Source organism: Marmota marmota, unplaced genomic scaffold (assembly GCF_001458135.2).
Source record: "Marmota marmota marmota unplaced genomic scaffold, marMar, whole genome shotgun sequence".
Classification (NCBI taxonomy): Eukaryota; Metazoa; Chordata; class Mammalia; order Rodentia; family Sciuridae; genus Marmota; species Marmota marmota.
This window is the reverse complement of record NW_025999932.1, coordinates 37,341,475-37,363,860: the sequence shown is the minus strand read 5'-3', so window position 1 is coordinate 37,363,860 and position 22,386 is coordinate 37,341,475. Positions and strand designations below refer to the sequence as shown.

The 22,386-nt window shown below is 35.5% G+C and overlaps 1 protein-coding gene across 2 annotated transcripts in view; it reads right to left on the bottom strand.

Annotated features, from left to right (window-relative positions):
* Window positions 1–6,136: 6,136 nt before the first annotated feature.
* The window catches only part of Kpna3 (karyopherin subunit alpha 3), a 38,720-nt gene continuing 22,470 nt past the window's right edge, over window positions 6,137–22,386 (bottom strand). For both annotated transcript variants that reach the window (XM_015484270.2, XM_048800903.1), the window contains exons 9-16: window positions 21,275–21,319; window positions 14,960–15,091; window positions 13,495–13,623; window positions 11,173–11,277; window positions 11,006–11,077; window positions 10,723–10,885; window positions 9,479–9,573; window positions 6,137–8,673 (exon numbers count right to left, since the gene is read on the bottom strand). In XM_015484270.2, coding sequence (XP_015339756.1) covers window positions 8,575–8,673; window positions 9,479–9,573; window positions 10,723–10,885; window positions 11,006–11,077; window positions 11,173–11,277; window positions 13,495–13,623; window positions 14,960–15,091; window positions 21,275–21,319 — 840 coding nt within the window. In that variant the 3' untranslated portion in view covers window positions 6,137–8,574. The remainder of the gene's footprint in view (window positions 8,674–9,478; window positions 9,574–10,722; window positions 10,886–11,005; window positions 11,078–11,172; window positions 11,278–13,494; window positions 13,624–14,959; window positions 15,092–21,274; window positions 21,320–22,386) is intronic.

Here is a 22,386-nt window from a genome sequence, read left to right as displayed (position 1 = left end):
TCCCATGATGTAGGCTCCCTATTTACCTCTTTTATTGTTTCTCTTGCTGAGAGAAAACTTTTCAGTTTAAGTAAGTCCCATTTGTTGATTTTTGTTATCAACTTTTGTGCTATGGGTGTCCTATAATTCTGACTAGAAAGTAATACATATTTATTACAAAAAAAAAAAAAAAAAAAAATTTGCCTGGAGACAGGATAAATTTCGGGACTAAAGTGTCTAATTGGCCTTGCAAGTCTGTTTTTAATGACCAGCAAGCTTTTTTTTTTTTTTTTAATGTGGTGCTAGGGATCAAACCCAGTGCCTCACGCGTGCTCCGCAAGTGCTGTACCACGGAGCCACAACCTCAGCCCACCAGCAAGCTTTTTAAAGCTCATGTGGCTATTACTTCCATTTGTGAAAAATCCAAAAAATCAGCAAAAGGGTCAGAGAAGCACTAAATCATATCAGGATGGCACTAGATGCTTTTACCTACCTTATTTTACTTCACAACCACCCTGTGAGGTCGGTAGAAAAAGACACAAATACTGTATAATTCCACTTTCATGAGGTATCTGAAGTAGTCAGATTCATTATACCCATTAAATAATTCCTCTTTTCCCTTTCCCCCAGTCTGCGATAAGTATCATCCTACATTGTGGAGACTGATTGCCAACAACATAAATATACTTAACAGTATTGAACTGCATGGCTAAGATGGTAAATTTTATTGTCTGTATTTTATAATTTAAAAAAATGACTGCCTGCAGTTCAAAACCTTTCCCCCGCAGCCACTTCCTATACCATTTTTTTATACTTTTATTTTATTTACTTATGTGGGTGGTGTTGAGAATAGAATCCAGGGCCTGGCATGTGCTAGGTGAGTGCTCTATGGCTGAGCCAAACCCCAGCCCCTTCCTATACCATTTTTAATGTAGCAGATATCAGATTAAATTCTTTTATTTACACATCTATTGCTAGTTTCATGCCATTATAATAATAATCTCTATTAGGCCATGGGTTGCTAGTTGCCCAATTAAATAACTGCTGACTGAAAAGTGTATATGGTCAACCTGCCACCTAATGCTCTGAATTCTCTCCTATAACTTAGAAAATCTATGATTATTCTTCTTTTCTTATATTCAGTTTATTTCTCAACTGCATTCTCCCCACCAATTTTCTGACATCCTCCTTTAGTGATTATCCTATTGCCCCTTCAGAGCAAAATAGAAAGCTGATGAGGAAACTAATTAGAATCACTATCTTCATATTCTGCCTCTGTTCCTCCGTCCTTTCTACTTCAGTATCTAACTTCCTAACCACACTGATCAAGGGACAGTGACCTCCAGATCACTAAAACCAAAGGATAGTTCATGTCCTTACCTCGCTTCATTGCTTAGCAGCACCACCGGGCACTGAAATCTCTTTCCCCACTATTTCTTTTTCTTTACAAACTCACCCTCTACTAATGTGCTCACTGAATGCTGGAACTCCATGACACTATCTTAAGCCCTTTCCACACTTCAGACACTAGACCCAGGCAGTCTCATCCTCACCTGCTACTTTAATAAAATCATCCAAATAGGCAGAGGATTCAAATCTCTAGCCCAGGTTCTCCTCTACTTTCCGGATCAATATTTCCAACGGCCCTGCGAGGCAAGTCTTGGATATTTCAACTTAATACAACCCAACTGAGCTCACCCTCCACCTCCATGTCTGTCTGATTCTCTTCCCTATCCCATGTTGCTTCCACTCAGTTGCTATAGTCTTGGGATTTGGAAATCATCCTTGATTCTTCCCTAGCTCCATATCTAAGGCATCACCAGCTCATCTGTTTTAGCAGGCGAGCATCTCTTTGTCAATGTTCTTCATGGACCAAACAGTCCATCACCTCTTGTCTTGGTGTTTCACAGTATGAACAGTAACCTCTGTCACTAAAATCCTGTCCTTAACAACTAGTGATCCTTTTTAAACATTAATTTTCTGTCATTCCTCTTGCTTAATAATTCCCCATTGTTCTTCATATGACCTACCAGACTGTAGGGTCTGGCCTCTATTTTTGGAGCCCTGATTAACTCATCCTTCTCTTCATTATAGTCTTTGATTTGGCATCATTTGCTTTCACCCACTTGAGCTTCCTGTGGTGCTTCCCATGTAGCCTTGCTACATACTCTTCCCACTGTCAGGAGACTTTCCAGTCTGCACAAAGAACTCCTGCATTTTCACCACAATCAGATGTGGTAATTTGGGGAAAATTTTAAGTTCTCTTTACTTGATGACAGAACCTTCTTCACATGGTACTTGTAAAGTGCTCCTAAGTGGCCAGCACTTAGTAAGAGCTTGCCATCAGCCTGATTGTCATCTACTTAACCGGGCCAATTCTGTTACTCTCTTTTTCCTAATATTTGTAATAAACTTTAACTTTTCCTGTGATATTATAAAGTATCCTGTGCCACAGCATAGAACCTGGCATGGGATAGGATGCTCCATAAATATCAAAAGACACCAAGAGGATACCTACAGACAAAAGAATATAATTGTATGAGGAAAATGAGCTGAATTAATATAAAATTCTGACATTTAGGTTTGAATAGAGTAGCTGCCTAAGTACTGGGCCAAACAGAATGGAGACTTGTCACTTGATCACAAATCTTATAATGACGAAGCTGGTAAAATAACTGAAATACTTGCTTCCACACTGTAAGTGTCCAGATAACTGAATGCTCCCATTCCACTGTACTCAGAAACAAGTCACACCACACTATTTATTGTTAGGGTTTATCAAGTACATAAGCTGACATAAGTCGTCCAACAACTTTATAACATGAAGGGAGGAAATGCACGGGGTATTCAGGCTGAGAAAGGGAGCTGAAGAAATAACTAAAATCTAGCCCAAAATTTAATTTATGACAGACATTTGAGAGGTGACTTTTGTTTAGGATTAAGAATTTTATGCCAACTAAAGCTAGCCACAAAGTAGAACAAGCTCCCATTGTGCATCTCATCTGTCACTCAAACTTCTGACTCTCATCCATAAGACAGCTTGCTTCAGTGGTAGAGTGCTCTGGGTTCAACCTCAGAACCAAAAATTAAAAAATTTTTAAAAATAAAATTGATTTTATTCTTAAAACATTATACACAATGTGTACCTTACTGTGTTAACACTGAGAATTGCATTTTACTTACCACCTAGTTCAGTTGCTGACCCATGAAGATATTCCTTGTTTATTATGGCTTCACACATTACCTAGCACAAGACCGTGTGTATTTGTGGTCCCACAATTTGAGGAAAGAGAATACTCAAGAAGGTGGATAGCAGTTTGTTAGGGTAGGAAAAGGGACATTGTAGAAGAAATTCCCTGAAGGGAACCCTTTCTTTATTGCATGGCTCATAGTTCCCTGCAGTTTTTTGTTTTGTTTGTCATTTTTGGGGATGGGGAGCAGTGGGGATCAAACCCAGGGCACCTGCTACCACTGGACTCTATTTACTGGGCTCTAACATCAAGCCAAACCCCTCAGCCTTAACTTTTTTTTTTTTTTAAAGAAAGGTCTGGCCAAGTTGCCCAGTCTGGCCTTGAACTTTCAATACTCCTGCCTCAGCCTCCAGAGCAGCTGGGATTAAAGGTATATGTCACCATGCCCAGCTTTGCTCCCTAGCTTTTAATCATTTAATAAACTTGTAAGTTTCCTGGGGGGGCCAATATCTCATAGTGCATCAAGTGATTTTCAAACTCTGCTGATTTTCTAGTCCAATTCCAGCTTTCCCTCATAGAATTTAAAGGTCTTCAACTAAAAATGTTTGGAAAACACTACAAGAAGGTCTTGAGATTTAGCGATTAACACATTTGTTACCTGTTTCATATAACCCTGTTTTTCAGCTACACGGCAAATTTTAAAAGTTGACCAAGTAGTCTCTATTCCCATTTCAAGCCTGTGGAATAGATGGGTGTAGCACCTTCTACAGTTCCCACAGGAGGATGATCTGGGAAATGAAGTGAGGTTTGTATGTTAGTCAACTTATTGTTTTGTGACAAATACCTGAGAAAAACAACGTGAAGGAGGAATGATTTATTATGGATCATAGTTTCAGTCTACAGTTGGTTGACTCCATCACTCTAGGTCTGAGAGGCAAAACATTATGGTGAAAGGGTATGATGGAGGAAAGCTTCTCAGCTCATAGCAGCCGGAAGTCAGGGGGAGACACAGGATGTCATAACCTTTAACTAGGGGACTGGGACAAGACAGTTCCCAACTGTATGCTCCTAGTGACCCACTTCTTTAACCATGCCCTACTTATAGTTTCTACCACCTCCTAATAGTTCATTCAGCTATCAGTGGATTAATCCACTGACAGGGTCAAAGCCCTCATGATCCAATCATTTCACAAAAGCCCCATCTCTGAACATGGCTGCATTTGGCAACCAGACCTTTAACACGAGTCTTTGGGGAACACTTCATATCCAAACCTTAATAGTCTGCCTCTGATTTTTCCTAAAACTTAGAATAAAGAAAAGGCACATTTTTTGTCTCCTATTTTTTAATCTTACGCATTTGAAGAAACCCTGAGACTATTCACATAACAAAGTCATGATTTAGACTTCTTCATTTAAGACAGTGGTTCACAACCAGGGAAGTTCTGGCTCCCAGGGAAAACCTGACAATGTCCACAGGCATTTTTGGTGGTCTTCACTGAGGGAGGAGGATGAGGTACTAACATCTACTGAGTAAAGTCTGGAAATGCTGCAAAACATCCTACCGTGCACAGGACAAACAGAAGAAATAATTATCCAGACTAATATGTTAATAATTCAGGATTGAGAAACCCGTACATGGGCCAAAATTACTAGAAGGATTTCTTGGGCAAATAAATTGTGGTAACAGGTTGCATCACCATGTCATTTTCCCAAAATGCTTTCTCAATTTTTTACAGCCCTGGGGATCAAACCCAGAGCCCCTTATTCACTCTACACAAGTGCTTTACCGCTGAGCTACATTCCCAGCCCATTTCTCTTGATATAATCTATACTGTGCCTGCACTGTCTCTCTCTAGATCTTTCTAGTATCTTGAGAATTATCCTGTGGTTGTTTCAGCTATCTAATCAAGTACAGCATCTATATGAACAGTTCCTTCTAAGCCTCACAAGTATCAGTAGTGGATAGAGAGCACTCTTTGGGATATATGCCTTAAAACTTACAGCTTAATATACAGAAGTTATATTCTCTTTCCCCAAAAGACTTAATTCAAACTTCCCAGAGTTTAATGAGGGATAAAAATATTAACCATCATGTAAGATAACTGAATTTACCTGAAATAATTATATATTGAGTCCCCTGAAAAGGATAACCCTTCTGAAGGAAATGATGGCAAGATTATGAGTACTATCACATTTATTTACTTAAACACTGACTTCTTTCAAAAATAATTTGAAGTGGCATTATACAAAAGTAAAAATATTTCTATACTCAAAAGTTTGGCTGCTCCTTTTTTCTTTTAATTTATCAAAGATTTCATTTAGAGCCACAACCTCTAAGAGGTTAAACTTTCAGGTTTACTTCGATTACTATTTTCTATGTTACATGTTTTCAAGGGTTAGGCAGGATTAAAGTTTGTTTCATGAAAGTCAAAATCATACCACCTTTTCAAATAAATGGTCTTTTTCTAAGTTACAGTGCTTAAATCTGAGATACATCAGAAGAGGGTCACATAATGCCAAAGGCAGAGAATGCAATGATACAGCTGCAAGCCGAGAAATGTCAAGGGTCGCCAGCCACCACCAGAAGCTAGGAGAGGCAGGCAGGATCCTTTGCAGACTCACAGAGAGCCTGGCCTAGTCATCACCTTGATTTAGGACTTCTAGACTCCAGAGTTTATGATAATAATTTCTATTGTCTGAAATCACCTGGTTTTTGATGTTCTGTTATGGCATCTTAGGAAATTAGTATAGCTGTTAGTACATATTATTTGTCACAAAATACTCCAGCATAGTTATTGGTCATCCTTGTTTGTTATAGTGGGAAAGACATATAAATATACTCTCAAAGAGTAATTCATGATTTACCTCAATGCGTCTGATAGTTGAAAATCATTCCAAATTTAAATTTAACCATACAAAACCCAAAGTTAAGCAATATTTTCAGAAATAAGTCTTTCAATGTTTTATCATATTTGATAGCAGCTTTTTTTATTGGTTACAAAACCTAAGCCCATATACAAAATTAAGAACACGTTTAGATGCCTCTTTTGAAAGAACGTTTTAGTCTATTTTAACTGAGTTAAAAAAAAATAAAAACAATGCAATTTTTAAACACTGTTTTGAAAACTTAAAAGTGCAGCAATATACTTAGTTTCCTTTATCTATGAAATGGTGCAATTCCAATTCAAAACTGGTAAGGTCACAACAAACTGAATCAAGCAAATGCACACATTTGTCTGCACTACTTGATGCTAATGTTCACTTAAATGTTAGTTTGCACTTAAAACACAAGAGGAAATAGGAATCATCATAGTAAAGGCCCAATTTTAATCTCAGTGTGTGCCAAATTTGAAAGGTAACTGTCAGTTAAGTATAAGAGTCTGGAAGAAACAAACTGGGAAGAGAGACAATTCACAATATCCAGACAATTTGTACTTTAAGGTTTTCACCAAGTGTGTGACCTTAATTTGATTTGATTTTGTTATTCCTATTTTTAGTGAACACCACACAGTTTGAAAAATTTAGACGATAGTGTCTGAACAGGATGCATTTACCATATGAAGCTTTAACTCAAAATTTGGATAAAGAAAAAAAGGCACAATGAACTTCAACTCAATTTTATGTGCACAAGAGTTGAAAAATCTGAGCCACCTTAAAGAGAAATTGATTCTAAAATTTATAAAACCTATAAATAATCAGAGGCCAAACCACTATATTAAAACAGATTCTCTAGCAAGTAAAAATCTTGCAGTTTAAACATACGCTTGTATCCACTTTAGATACAAGACAAAACTCACTCTTTAAAGTGGCTCCACCTTGGCAGATACATATATTTGTAATGAACGCACACCTGCTATGTATTGTTTATCAGTGAAAACACCCCAGTTGATTCACAAAGCTCTGATGGCATCTGTCTCATCTTCATCACAGTAAATACACCCCCCATAACTAAATGAGTTTAGATTTTCTATCCCTTCACATCAATGCATTGGGAAATTATGTCCAGTAAACAAGAGCAACAAAACCATTTCTGTGACAGCACAAATTATTTAGTTTAAAAATTTTCAAATCCATATTCGTTCATTAATAACTGGGTCAGACAATTTACCAAAAGCAATAACTTTACATAGTAATACCAGATTTTGCAGAACTACTTAAAGATCACTGCAAATCAGGCTTATTATGTTAAATAACTGCAGATTATTCCTCTACACAGATCCCTGTTTGAATTTTTTTAATAAGTGCAGATGCTTTTAGAGTAGGATCTGAGTGAACTTTCCCAATACTCCTAGAATGAAGTCTTATAACACTTCTAAATAGTTGCTGGTTTGTTGCCAACCACATTATCAAAAGCACTGGTTACTAAGTAAAAAATGTTTTAAGACTAAATTACAGTAAACATGAAAGCTCCACAGTTTAAACCCAATATAAATCAACCATATCCAATTATCAGATTAGAACAAAAATATTAACTCCTGAAAGCTGAAAGCAAGATTTTATTTTTTTAAACATCACCAATGAATATTTTAGACCTTTGCAGTTTTGTTTTTTTCCTTTGTAGACAGGGACTCTTGCTTTCAACTTAAACAGAAGTTCAAGTCTGTAACAGGTTGCAGCTCAGGTAAAATACCATGCACAGCATTTGATTACTTCAAAACAGCAGGAACACACAGGCTGAAGTGAGTGGTCAAATAGGGCTTGCTGTTCTCAAAAATTAGGTATAATGGTGAAAGCATTACCATCCATATCTAAAGTTCTTCCTCCAACCCTGGCTTCTGAGGCAGATAATAAACACATCAATTACTGGTAGATGAAGTACAGTTTTTTAAAACTTATCTGTTTAACCAATAACCAAGTTTCTTGTTTTTAAGTTACTTTTTTTGTGTCAGTTCCACCAATGAAAATCATTTGGCTTGTACTTTAAAATCTATTCTTCCTCATAAAGAATATGAAAATATGTTTGTGGAGGACAATGACGGAGGCTCAGATCATACTGCACCTCTTCAGTCTTCCAACGTGAATATGCATCATACCAAAGTGTCTTGATCCACAGTGCACCATTTTCCAAAGGAATACCAACGGGCAGCTGACATGCCACCACTATGGAATATTTTAAACTGGAGACTGCAGTTGTCAGCATGTGGCACCAGGGACCGGGGAAAATAGGGTAGTTGAGATTGTTAAGAATTCTAAAACAGTTTAGGAAATCATGCATATGCATTTACAGTCCATGTGAGAGTGACTTTTGGCAACTGCAAAGTGACTGAGACATGGCTTGCTTTAGAAGCATCAAAACGAAGAGGCATGTGTTTTGGAGCCTTTTGTTGCTGTTGTTCTTATCATTTGGTAGCCATCTGGTGGTGCTTCATATTGAACATGAGAAAGATGCTGCACTCAATTGACCTTAAAAATTAAATTCTTTTGTTTGAAGGTTGGCTGTTGGGTCGAAATTGTAAGTACCTCCTTGTGTTGCTTCAGGAATGAGGCTAGGATCTTCGTCAATCTATAAAAAACCAAGGGGGGGAAAGGTCCTGATTATATGGTGATACTATACATTATGGTATAATTTGAATTAATTCTTTACCACTTAGGAGAAAATTCTGTATAAATTCTGTATAAATCACCTAAAACATTTCAGCAAATCCATAATAATTTTATTGAGAAATTTAACAATTTTAAATTGGAAATGAGGGCTGGGGATATAGCTCAGTTGGTACAGTGCTTGCCTTGCAAGCACAAGGCCCTTGGGTTCAATCCCCAGTACCACACACTAAATAAATAAATAAATAAATAAATAGGAGATATTTTAAGAAACTAACCCTTTCTTAAATTTCTGTGTATTAAAAATATATCTAAAAATCTAAATATATGTTATTTCTATAATTACTACTTCTTAATCAGTTAATAGTCCTCAAATGCAACAAGAGCTGCTTTTATAATATTACTTTCTGTTTGGTTTAACTTTTTGTTTTTTGATACTGGGAATCAATTTCAGGGCAGCTTTTTCCACTGAGTTATACCTCTAGTTCTTTATTTTATTTTTTATTTCGATATAGGGTTTCCATAAGTTGCTAAGGCTGGCCTTGAACTTGTGATCCTCCTGTCTTAGCAGCTCTAGTCACTGCAATTACAGGCATGCATCACTGCATCCTGCTACAATATTACCTTATAATTAAATTCTGGAGTAAAGTATTTAAGAACAAGTGACTGGTGGAGCACCTAATAGAAATACAGTATAAACTTAAGTCATATATTACATATAGGTTTTAATTTATACACAAACATATCATATTTTAATATATACTTACATCATCACCAGAGAAATATTGATCTATGATTTCAAATGCTAATTTATATATGTCTTCATTTTCATGTTGCTGCAAAACTTCAATTTTCTCCAAACCTGATAAAAAAATATCAAAATAATTAAGGAGACACTAATGAAAACTGTGTACATAAATCCTAAGGATTTCAACACACCCTTTTCTTCACCCAAAGATGACATCTAAAAGATGAGCAGCATCCCACTGATTTCTTCCTCCTTAGAAGCCTTTGAGGCACCCTGTTTCCTCAAGTAGGCAGTCTAAAAAATTGCCTAAACACTCCATTTGATAGGTATGTGGCACAGGGATGTAAAAGGAATTTAATTCAGGTTACATGGCAAGTTAGTGACAGTACTAAATCTGTGATTTTTTTTCCAAGATTGTGAATAGGGTTCTTGTCTCCTACACCATAACAAACCTGTAGAAATAACAGTTCAAAACAGAATTCACAATGTCATCAGTTATAGTTCTAATACATTTATTTCATGCATTGAATGCATAAATTTATTAATCTAAAAAATTAATATTTTTCTTTGAAATGTCTTTTTGACTATGCTATGTTGAAACAGTTGCATTTTTAAAAAGCTAATAATATACATACCAGAAAAATGGAAAAACAGGTGTCAAAGATAATGGTTGCAGTACTTCATAAAATTATAATAAGTAAGCATTGTGTTCTATTTATAACTCCCATTCAGGGAAGTGAAGATATTGATATAAAACTGAATAGTAACAATTCTGCAAGTTGCTCAAACTTTCTGTTATGAACCTGATTACATTGCTAATTTTTAAATATTTTAAGTAAAACATCTAAAACCAATAATGAGCAGTAAGATCTCTATTCTTTCTCATTAAAATTTTAAAATAAAAATTTGTAGTAATAACTTCATCACACAGTTGTAGCAATCCTACCATTACAATTGGTAGGATTAAAACAAAATATACAGGTGATTAAGAAATCATTAACCTTTTCCAAGAACATGAAATAATATTTCCCAAAGTGAGGTACACAGAATCACATGATAATATGTGTGACAGGGGAAAAAAAATTTCCCCCAAGAGTGAGTTGTTATGAGGTCTCCCTGTTTTGGATTGTCAGCTTCCAAAACTGTGAGCTAAATTAGACTTTTTTCTTTATACATATCCAAACCTCAGGTTTTTTTGTTTAGCAATGGAAAATAAACTCATAAAAGTGCTCAACTACTTTTCTTCAATCAATCCACTCTTACCTCCACATTCTTCAATTATTTCAGCTATTGTGCTTGCTTCATCACCAGCCATTATCAGAATGTTTTTTAGACCATCTAGAACCACCTGAACCACTTGAGAATCTTTTACTGACAATAAATTACAGAATGGTGGTATTACATTCTGTTGTACAAGGTACTCAACCTAGATCACAAAATAAAATAAAGTACAGAGATTAAAAACAATCAGCAATCTAAATTTAAGAAACTAGTGTACTTTCCAATATTAACAATTGTGACAGTTAAAAAAAAAATTTAGACTCACTTGATCTTTTCTGCCACTTATTGTTAAGTTGCTAATTGCCCAAGCGGCTTCTTTTTGTGTTCCGAAGTCCCCCTAAAGGTTAAAAAAAATATAAATGAATGAATTCTTTACCCAAAAAATCTTGGTAATAACAGGTTAGGAAAGATGATGAACCCACAATGACTGACCTTGGCAAGCTGATGAATAATCATAGGGATTAATCCAGCATCTATTACAGCTTGAACTTGTTGCTGGTTGCCTGCCGTTATGTTGGAAAGGAACCATACAGCTTCCTAGAATTGAAAAAAATACTGTATCTTTAAAGCTTTTCATATTTTTATCTTAACATATTTTATATATATATAATAACAAAATCACCTGCATTATTTTCAAGTGACTACATCTAAAAAGTGATCTGGTTATATATAAGACCTATTTAAAATAAATTAGGACACTTCCACCTATAAGCTAGAATTATTCTAGGCAATGGTGATACAACAGTGAACAAACAGATTAAAATCTTTATTCATGGAACTTACATTTTTGTGTATTTTTTCCCTTTAACAGGCAGAAATAACTATAAGACTGAATTTTTCTTAATCAGTTGATTTTTAAGACCTTTATTTTATTTATCTTCATGTGGTGCTGAGGATCGAACCCAATACCACACAGATGCTAGGCAAGCACTCTACCATGAGCTAAAGCCTCAGCCCACAAGACTGAATTTCTGAATACTTTATTAAAACTACTTCTAATAAAAGTGAATTGTTGGGCATGGTGGGGCATACCTATAATCTTAGTGGCTTGGGAGGCTGAGACAGGAGAATCATAAGTTCAAAGTCAGCCTCAGCAATTTAGTGAGGCCCTAAGCAACTTAGCAGGGCCTCCCTTCACCCTCCCCAAAAGTAGATTGTTTTATTTCAAAAAGATGTACTCCAAGATATACTTGTTCAAGTATTCTACAGAAATCAAGCATCAAACTAGTCTAGGATGGATCTACAGACATTAAAAGATTTACGAGCCACAAACAGGCTTAGTATACTATTAATGTTAAAGGTATATACCTTCTTTTACTTCTAATGTTAATTTTGTTTTCCTTTTTCTTTCCTTTTTTCCCCGAACGCTGGTGATTCAACCCAGGGCCTCATACGTGCTAGGCAAGAATCCTACCACTAAGCCACACATTCCCAGCCCTCTCCTCAATGACTGAAAGAGTTAATTATAAATTTATTCTGCCATGTAACTGTGGGTAAGATGTTAACAACTGATGAACCTATGTTTAGAGTACATGGGGGCTTGCTATACTATTCTTGCAAATTTTTTTGTAGGTTTAAAAATTCTTTTAATTAAAATGCTACGGAGAAAAATCAAGTTGGAAAATTCTAACTTCAGGGTTTTCTGGTTCAAATAACAAATTCTCAAACTAAAAACCTTTTGAAGCAGCTGCTTGTTGAACCTGAGTATATATCTGTATGAACTTTTTCCCCATTGATACCTTCACTTTAAGAGCATATTGTGGGGCTGGGGCTGGGACTCAGCAGTTGTGCAATTGCCTGGCATGTCTCATGAGGCACTGGATTTGATTCTCAGCACCATGTATAAATAAATAAAATAAATGTCTATCAACAACTAAAAAAAAATATATATATATATAAAGTGGGGGCGGGTAGGGGTCACATCACATCCTAGGCCAGAACCACTGTCACCTCTGTCTGGCTATTTCATTTCTTGGTCATTTCCAATTACAGAATACACTAAGTTATAAAACCCACCTATGTGGTTTAAATTTCCTCAGTAAAAATAACTCGCCCAAAACTTCTGGCTTCTTTCTCTTCACTATAACAAATATATCTATAAAATGTAACTTTTTGGGGGGGATACCGGGTATTGAATTCAGAGGCACTCGACCACTGAGCCACATCCCTATTTTGTATTTTATTAGAGGCAGGGTCTCACTGAATTGCTTAGCACGTTGCCACTGATGAGGCTGGCTTTGAACTCACGATTCTCCTATCTCAGCCTCCCAAGCCGCTGGGATTATAGGCGTGCACCTGCGTACCCAGCTCCAAAGCTTAAAATCTTAAAAAAAAAGACATTTTTAAAAATGATCTTTGAATTTAAGCATTCCATCTTAGGACACATTCTAATTTTGTTAGTGAATAAAGTATGATCTGTTTGTTTAAAAAATGTAATAGTTATTTTGGTGGGGGATTTTTGCCTATACTTGTACCTAGTGGCTACAATTTAATAATTATTGCTACTGTTCAATCTGTAAAAACACCAAGCAGTCTAAAAATGTTGTTTTTTTCTTCTGTAATGACCAGGGCAGTACTCACAGGAAGCAACTAAAAGCTAAAATAAAACAATTATAGAGTGGGTTTAAACAATTTTCTACTGTAGTGGTTTTTGAAGAAAAATACAAACATCTAGAAATAGAAACTAGGGAGGAGGTGGTTAAAAATGAAAGATACAAAGAGAAAGAAAAACTGTGAGGACACTCCATGCCTTACCTTATTTATCTTCTCTTTTGGATGTGATAAGAGATTTGGGAAGTGTGACAGGACATCACAATTGAGAACAACCTGGGTCTGCTCATCAGTGCCTGTCACTATGTTGCCAACTGCTCTGAGAGCTGCAGTCTGGAGAGGGGATAAAATGTTTTCCATGAGTTTATTTCTTTATAATGAAACCAATGATATATTTTTCAAAACCCTGAGAAAATGTAAACATGTAAAGAACAAATGATTTAACATTTTTTCATCCTTATACAAAGCAATAAGTAGACTGAATAATTCTGAAATTTAAACAATAGTCTCTTGTGGAAAAAAAAGCAACTTTATGGTAAAATTATGTAAAAAAATGATTCAAAAATAAAAGGAAATTAAAACAAAAATCATAAAGTACTATTTTTTAAAAAATATTTTTTAGTTGTTAATGGACCTTTATTTATTTATATGTGGTACTAAGAATCAAACCCAGTGCCTCAAACCACTGAACCACAACCCCAGACCCATAAAGTAATATTTTTTAAAAAGTTATTTTTATCCATTAGTTAACTGGCACCACAGAAATATTTTAATGTAGGACTGAAACAGGCACACAATTCCATCTAGAAATTCATACTGGTGGAGTTGTGATAATTGAAAAACTATTTACAGATTGAACAGTAGCAACAATTATTAAATTGTAGCCACTAGGTGCAAGTATAGGCAAAAATCCCCCACTCAAATAACTATTACCTTTTTTAAACAAACAGATCATAATTTAATCACTAACAGCCACCTATCCACCTCTAATCAGAGGTGGAGAGAAAGAGGCTGTGTAGTTAGGAGGCTATTATAATTATATGGGAGAAAGAAAATAAGTTTTAAACTAAATCAGTGGTTCCAGATAGATAAGGAGAGACAGATGAGAAAACTATATAAGAATTGAAAAGGATTTGTTAACACAATGGGAAATGAGAAGAAGAATTATAGAATTTTAATTAGACCATGCTGTACGCTGACAGGGATACTGGAAGATGAGAAAGTTTGTGGGAGAAGATGATCCATTTCATTTTTGGTTGAAATAACAATGAAAAGATTGAAGGAGTTCTTAAGGATATGTCTAAGGGGTCAAGAACAACTGGCTAGGGGCTGGGGATGTGGCTCAAGTGGTAGCGCGCTCGCCTGGCATGCATGCGGCCCGGGTTCGATCCTCAGTACCACAAACAAACAAAGATGTTGTGTCCGCTGAGAGCTGAAAAATAAATTTTTTTTTTTTTTAAAAAAAAGAACAATTGGCTATATGGTTCTGAAACTCAGTAAAGAATCTGCGTGTGAGGAAGAGTTGGAAATCAACAAAATTTGGCTTAGGAGATACTACAGGAGCAATCTTGAGGATAAGTGCTAACAGACATAATTGAAGGCTGGCTGTATAAGCTAATTGGATAGAGCAAACAGAATTCTATGTAAGAAAAAAATCTGAAATACTTACTTGAACTTTCACTTCCTGGTGGCTCAGAAGGGGCACAAGAAATGGCACAACTCCCGAATCAATCACCATCTGTATCTGTTCATTACCTCCATCTGTCAAGTATGACAGAGCCCAAACAGTATCTACAAGAATCTACAGGAAGTGAAAAGAATAACCCATTGGCATATTTGTTTGATTGCTAAAATACATATCTCAGAGTGATGACAGAAAAAGTAGACAGTTGCTTAGTGAATAATTTGTTAAATGGCAGGTATCTTACCTTTTTCTCGATGCCTATCTCAGATAACTCTTCACAAATATGAGACACAGAAGTCTGGGACAACCTCTACCCCAACTTGTGATTAATGTATCAGATAGATAAGATAAATTTAACAACAGGCAGAAAATAATTTCCCCTGATCCCTCCCCAAAATTAAGTACCTAAAAATTACATGAAAACACCTCAGATACAGTAGTAGTATGAGGCCAGTATATCATGCTGCTTCAAGTCTAGAAAACACCAAAAAGATCAACTATCCACCCTCCCGATTTTCAAACACGTTTGGCAATGTAACTTTTCGAACTACTGAAGTAACAAAGAAAAGACTTGGCACTTTAACTTCATTTGGGAAAAAAGCTGTTTGCAAAGCTCTTGAAACACGTCCTCAACTGAAAAGCATGGGGTATAAATTATGACCTCACCCATCCTAATCTGAACATAAAAGAAAATAAAAATTGCAACAGAGACATGGTAACACATTCAAGGTCAAAGAGCTTGTATGGTTCTCCTTGGAGTATGCAACAGAGGGATACAGTTCTTATCCCATGTGAAATCCAGAGATATTTCCTATTAGGATACCCAAACAAAAGGTATCTTGCTGTCCTAAAATAATAGTAGCTACACAAATTCACATATCCTTCAGAAAAACAGATCTGAATAAGAAGGAACAAATGAAACTATATTTAGTCCACATGCCCAGCATTACTAAGAGTCCAAAAATATTAATAACTTCAAATTACCTGCAAGAAGAGAAAAAATTAAATTCTAGCTTTTGTCTGGACTGCCTATCCCAAACCTGTGTGAGACTTCAGAAGAGAATCTACTTCAACGGGACAGTGACCATATGGCCTGCAAAGCCTAAAATATTTAACTCTCTGAACCTTTACAGAAGAATATGTTAAACCCTTTTCTATAACATATGCTTCATTCACCTAACAAATGACTTGGAAAACTTAAAAAAAAAAAAAAAAGACCCACAAAAACTAATAATAAGCATTTACTATATCTCATTGTATATCAAGAACTAACACAAATGTGAGGATAACAGTGAAAGAATAATTTGTAAATGTTCTATGTTCTGAGAAAATAGAAATATTCTAACTTCAAAAAAGGATGGAAGAAGCTGTACCTGAGAACTGAACCCATCTTTCACAGTGAGTCCACCTTGCTGTAAGTATCTGTAGATGCTGTGTGTGTCAACAAAGTTTGGCTACTATCTAATGTAGCAGTGACAACATTTATAGAAACCACCCAGCAACTCAGGAGCTGAGGCAGAAGGATCCCACGTTCAAGGCTAGCCTAGACCACTTAGTGAAACCCTCTAAAAATAAAAAATAAAAATGGCTGGGGATATAGCTCAAACATCTCTAGGTTCAATCCTCAGTACCTGGGTGGGGAAGGGAGTGATACCCAAAATGTGCAGGGAACAACTAAAAAAATAACTTATCATGCCAGGAACCAGAAAAATCTCAACACAAAAGATAAAAAAGACAGTCAATGGATGCCAACACTGAGATAGATTTGATAAGGATTTTTAAAGTAACATAAAAATGTTTCAGTGAGCAATTATGAACATGTTTGAAACAAAAAACAAAGTCTCGGGAAAGAAAAAGAAGACATGACAGGAAAAACCACAATGAACTCAAAGTTAGGTCAACAGAAATTATTCAATTTGAATAACAGAACAACAACAACAACAACAACAACAACAAAAAAAAACATATAAAAAAATGAGCAGAGCCCATAGGACTTGTAGCACAATAATGACAGAACTAACATTTTTGTCATCTCAGTTCCTGAAGAAACAGCTTGAAAAAACATGATGAAATAATGGGGGAAAATGTATCAAATTTGGCAAAAGACATATGATTACACATTCAAAAATGTAAGGATGAGGTGAGAGAAGAATAAGTTTATTTATTATTGCACAGGTAACAGAAAGGAGTAAAAAAAAAAATCAATTAAAACTGTCAAAACGGGGGCTGGGGTTGTGGCTCAGTGGTCGCGTAGGCAAAATAGAACTAAAATCTCACAGAAAAGCAGATCATAAATATGAAGTCTCTTTGCAAAAATACAAATAAAAATGTCCCTTAAACAAACAAAATGCTTAACATCACCCATAACAAATGAAAAGTAAATTAAAACTGAGATAGTTTCTTACCTATCAGATAAACAAAAATTTCAAATGTGACAACACACTCTATAGCACAGCAATGGAGAAAGTCACTTTTGAATGAAACTGGTGGGGAAGCAAAATGGCATAACCCCTAAAAATCAGGTAATTTGGCAATATGTGACAAAAATTACAAATGCATTCACTCTGATCCAACAATCCTGCTTTTAAAAATTTACCATGACAATACACCCCTAATAATATAAAAATGCACAATACTAAAATTCTGAAAAAACTATGTCTGTAAAACAGAATCCTGTGCAGAATGATAGTCTACTCTGCTCTGTGATGTTTAAGAGACTCCTAAATGAAATGTAACTTTGTTTCATTACATGACTCCGACTATTAGTAGAAAACCATTTTTTTCCCCTAAGTAATACACAGAGGCTTAGATAATGAGGATTCTAGACGGAGATTAATGAATGGTTTTTAGTGGGGTCTCCATGACACCATCTCAAAGGCTGAAGGGTGAAGGTAAGCTAGAGCTAGGTCTTAGACCTCTGAAACTACGCACTCGTGTAGTCTCCCTTCAGTTTTGCTTTTTGAAATATATCAGGTCTTCATTATTTAAAGAAACTTATTGGGCCTTCATTACTTAAAGAAACCTTAAAAATTTTTAAATTCACAGCATAAGATTATTAGATGATTCTAGTTTCTTCTGTTTCCTTCAATTTGTTTCCTTATCTCTATTATTAGACTAACAGCTAACCAATGTCTTTGATGTTCTTAATTTTGCTTGTTGGTGTCTTTTTCCATTTGAGCTACTTCTGCTATTTCATACTTTATCCTTCTACTATTCATTTTTCTTGGTTTTTCTTTTCTTGAATTCTATGCCAAACTATCTGGCCTTCTATGATCACTAATAATCAATGAAAGTACTTATTTCCTGCTAGTTAATAAACTAATTAGTCATACACCAACAAAGCCTCTGGCAGTCTGGGCTACTTTATTTTTTCACCATTTATGTCTGCTTTTTGCTGCTAAAAACCTTTACAACTTTATCTCACCTGTAATTTCAGATGCTTGAAGACTGCTAGAAAGCAGATAACTCAGGATAGATACACCCACATACCAAGATTAAAATCCCTACCGGGTCAATTTTTTTAATTTAACATATTTCTTGAAAACTTGTATAATGTGAGCCACAGAGAAATCTCTAGCAGTCTTACAATAAGGATATGCTCAGCTAAAAGAACTTCATGGATTTTTGCTACCTTCAGTGCGGTAATATGCTAACAAATCATGTCCTGTTAAGCACCATTACTGAAAACTATTACTATATATAGCGTTTCCTAGAAGATTAGACGTCTCTGGAATGTTAACTTCACACAGGCTTCAGAGACAACTAGAGTTGAATCAAAATGCAATTAATTATATACTTACATTAAGTCCTTATATTCATTAAAGAATAACTCAGTAGACTTTGGGTGCGTAATTTCTGCACATTCCAAAGAAAGGACTGGCCCCTGATCAGCTCCTATGAGATAGTCTGAGTCTGATAACGATCTCTTTGGTAGATCTGACACTTTGGGCTGTGCCAGATAGTTTATGCTAACAATTTAATTACAGAAAACACCTCTTTTTGATTCCTTCAGGCCTCAGTCCATGCTATACCAATCTGACCTCTGGGAAGGGCTGAGTAAGGTCAGTCACACAGGCAGTACATGCAATGTGGCTGACCCCCCAACAAAACCCCTGGACACCAAGGTCCAGGAACTCCCTTGGATAGCAACAATTCATAAATGTTACTGGGAGACCTAAGTGTTGTCTTAACTTAATATGACTCTATTGGGAGAGGACAATTAGAAGCTTGCACCTGCATTTTCCTCAACCCTCATCCTTTTGGCTTTGCTGATTTTAATCTCCTTTTGCTGTAATAAACTACTGTACAAGTATAACAGCTTTTCTATATTCTACAAGCCCTTTTAGTGAATCATAAAACCTGAAGGTGGTCATAAGGATCCCCAATATACTTTTACCAATAATCTAGTCTCAGCACATAACCAATCTGCTACAACTGACTAATTTCATTGGTACCAGCAGTAAAATAAACTAGAATTGATTTAGATGTTAGTGACACTGAAAATTGTCTAGGTCTCTCAAATCATGAATGAATGATTTCAAAAAGGGAAAGGAAACAAGATGCTCTAGATTTACTAGGACTGCAAATTAACCTAAGCAACTCAACAGATAGAAAGCAAACAAACACAAACAGACCTGAATCATTCAGATTTCTCTCTAGTTCTCAGGGTCATTACTTAGTTTTGCTTCTAAGTGTTACATAGGCATATTAAAGTCCAAAACCCACTGAATCGTCTCACACCCCAACCCAACCTTTTCTCAGCATTCTCAGTAATCATCATTTAATAAATTCTTAATTTACCTTGCTGCTGTTTGTGTACTCTGTTGCATCCTACCCAAAAATTCAAGTTAGGAAAAGCTGGCTAACATCCCTGACTCATCTTACCATCCATATCGAATCCAGCAAATTTATCATCTAAGTATTTATCAAGTCTCCCCTGGCCTTCTTAATTCTAATGCTTCAACTTCAACTGCTGGCCCTTGATTTTTCTCTCATTCCTACTACAAAATCACCATTGACATGCCTTCTCAACTCCAATCATCCCTAAAATCTACATTCCCCTTAGGTAGTATGAGCTATCAATCCAAAATATAATTTGACCATTTATTCTTCAGTCCCCCATCAGCTACACAAAAAGAATATGAGATTCTTAATGTGATATCCAACATCCTATATGATCTAGAACCTGATAAATCTCTGCCTTATTTTTTCTGTTTCATAATTTACATTTCTATCACACTACTTCAATGAATTGCTTTGCAGATTCTTCTTCCACTGCCCAAATACAAGGAATTTCTTAAAGTTCAAATTTTAGTTCTCCTTCACACAATCTCAGTCTATGCCTGTATCTTCATCAATTCTTTTTTAAAAATTTTTTAGTTGTAGATGGACACAATATCTTTATTTGATTTATTTACTATTATGTGGTGCTGAGGATCAAACCCAATGCCTCATGTGTGCGAGGCAAGTGCTCTATCACTGAGCTACAACCCTAGCCCCTCTTCAGGTCTTTATATACAGATAAATCCTAAATCCATACTGTATTCTCCTTCTTGGAAATATTGCTACAGAGGAACAACAAATTCCCCCAAATTCTACTTATTTTAGGTCCCAACACTCAAAAATCTCCCCCCTTAATTATTCCTATTACTACTTGTTCTAGTTCATCCCTCTATCATATTCTTTATAAACTGATTATGACAGCAAAATGGGTCTGCCCACACTCAAATTTTCCCTATTCTAAAATCTTCATACCTTTTTGTTGTTGTTTGGTGGCTGTTTTTATTTTCTTGGGGTATTGGGGATTGAACATAGGGGTGCTTTACTACTGAACTACACCTCCAGCCCTTTTCATTTATTGTGATACAAGGATTCACTGAGTTGCCTAGGCTGGCCTTGAACTTGTGATCCTCCTGCCTCAGACTCTGAGTTGCTGTGCCACTTCCTTCTCTTTATAATGCTCCTCTCAAATGTCACTTCCTGGTGAAGTTTTCTGGTTTGCTAGACAAAATTGTCTGTGCTTTCATAATAATCTACCACTTTGATCATTCTTTTTACATACCATTTAATGGTACTGAAGAGCACAGCTTTTGAACTGGCTTCAATTCTCAGCTACAGCTCTTATTCATTGTATGTTGTTAGTGCTTCATAAAGTTTTACCACTTTACAAATACTTTCAGTAACAGTATAGTAGCCCCCCTTTTATCTGTGGTACATGCCACTACACCCTGTTTGACACTTAAAACCCCTACCCAGATCCATCAAGAGCAAATTCCACATCTCAGCTTGTGCTTTACTTACATTTATATCCGTATGGTATATGAGGACACACAAAGCTGGCAAAATCTAAGGAAAAAAGATAGACAACAAGTAACACACAGTTCATGGATATATACTTGTAAACATAAATAAATATGACACAAAAAGCAGTAAATACTGTTTGCAGGGCAAGAAAGACAATGTTAAATTTGTTTAAGTATCTATTAGGAAAATGAAAATCTGATAAACCAAAAGCATATTTCAAATGTCCAATTAAAACATTCAAATAAATCTTGGAAAGATTAATGTACCTTAAAGGAAAAACATTGGTTTTTAATAACTTTCTTTATGATATTAATGATAAAATGTCAGCTAGGTGCAGTGAGGCACACCTGTAATCCCAGTGACTCAGGAGGCTGAGGCAGGAGGATTGCAAGTTCAAAGCCAGCCTTAGCAGCTTAGTGAGATACTATCTCTAAATAAAAAATTAAAACAGGGTAGGGATGTGACTCAGTGGTTAAACACACCTGGGTTCAATCCCTGGTACAAAAAAAGAAGTCTAGTGAAAAGAATGAAGATGCGAATATAGTTAATACTATTTAAGAAAGGTTATTCTTAAAACTGTCATTGTCTCACCTTATTAAAGTTTATAAAAATAAGATTTTTATTTATAAGCTATTTGAGTGAAATTAAAGCTTTTGACTTCTGCCTTAGTCAAGAAAATAACAACCAGTACAAAATATAAAGCGTTGTTTTATGGATTTAATCCTTACAGATTTTTAAGATCTGGGAAAGATTTTAGAATCCTTCCCAAGGAACTGTATAATAACAAAAGGTAGCAGATACTGGCTAAAGATGCAAATTATAAAGAGAGACAGTTAACTGTTGTCTACCCAGTCAAGGGAATAAAGAGTTCATAGGATTTTAAAAAATACTCAGATATCAATATACATTATTAGCTGTAAATAGCAAGGTTTTTATTTTGTTTTAATTAGATTTACCACTGATTTTGTCAGAAATCAATTAGACTTAATATGAGTTCATTCAAGAATATTTGCATGTAAGTATACTAGTTTTATCTGTAGCAACCCCTTTTTAAATTGGTAAACAATAATGCAATGCACTAATAAAACTTAAGATTTTCTCCCTCCTTT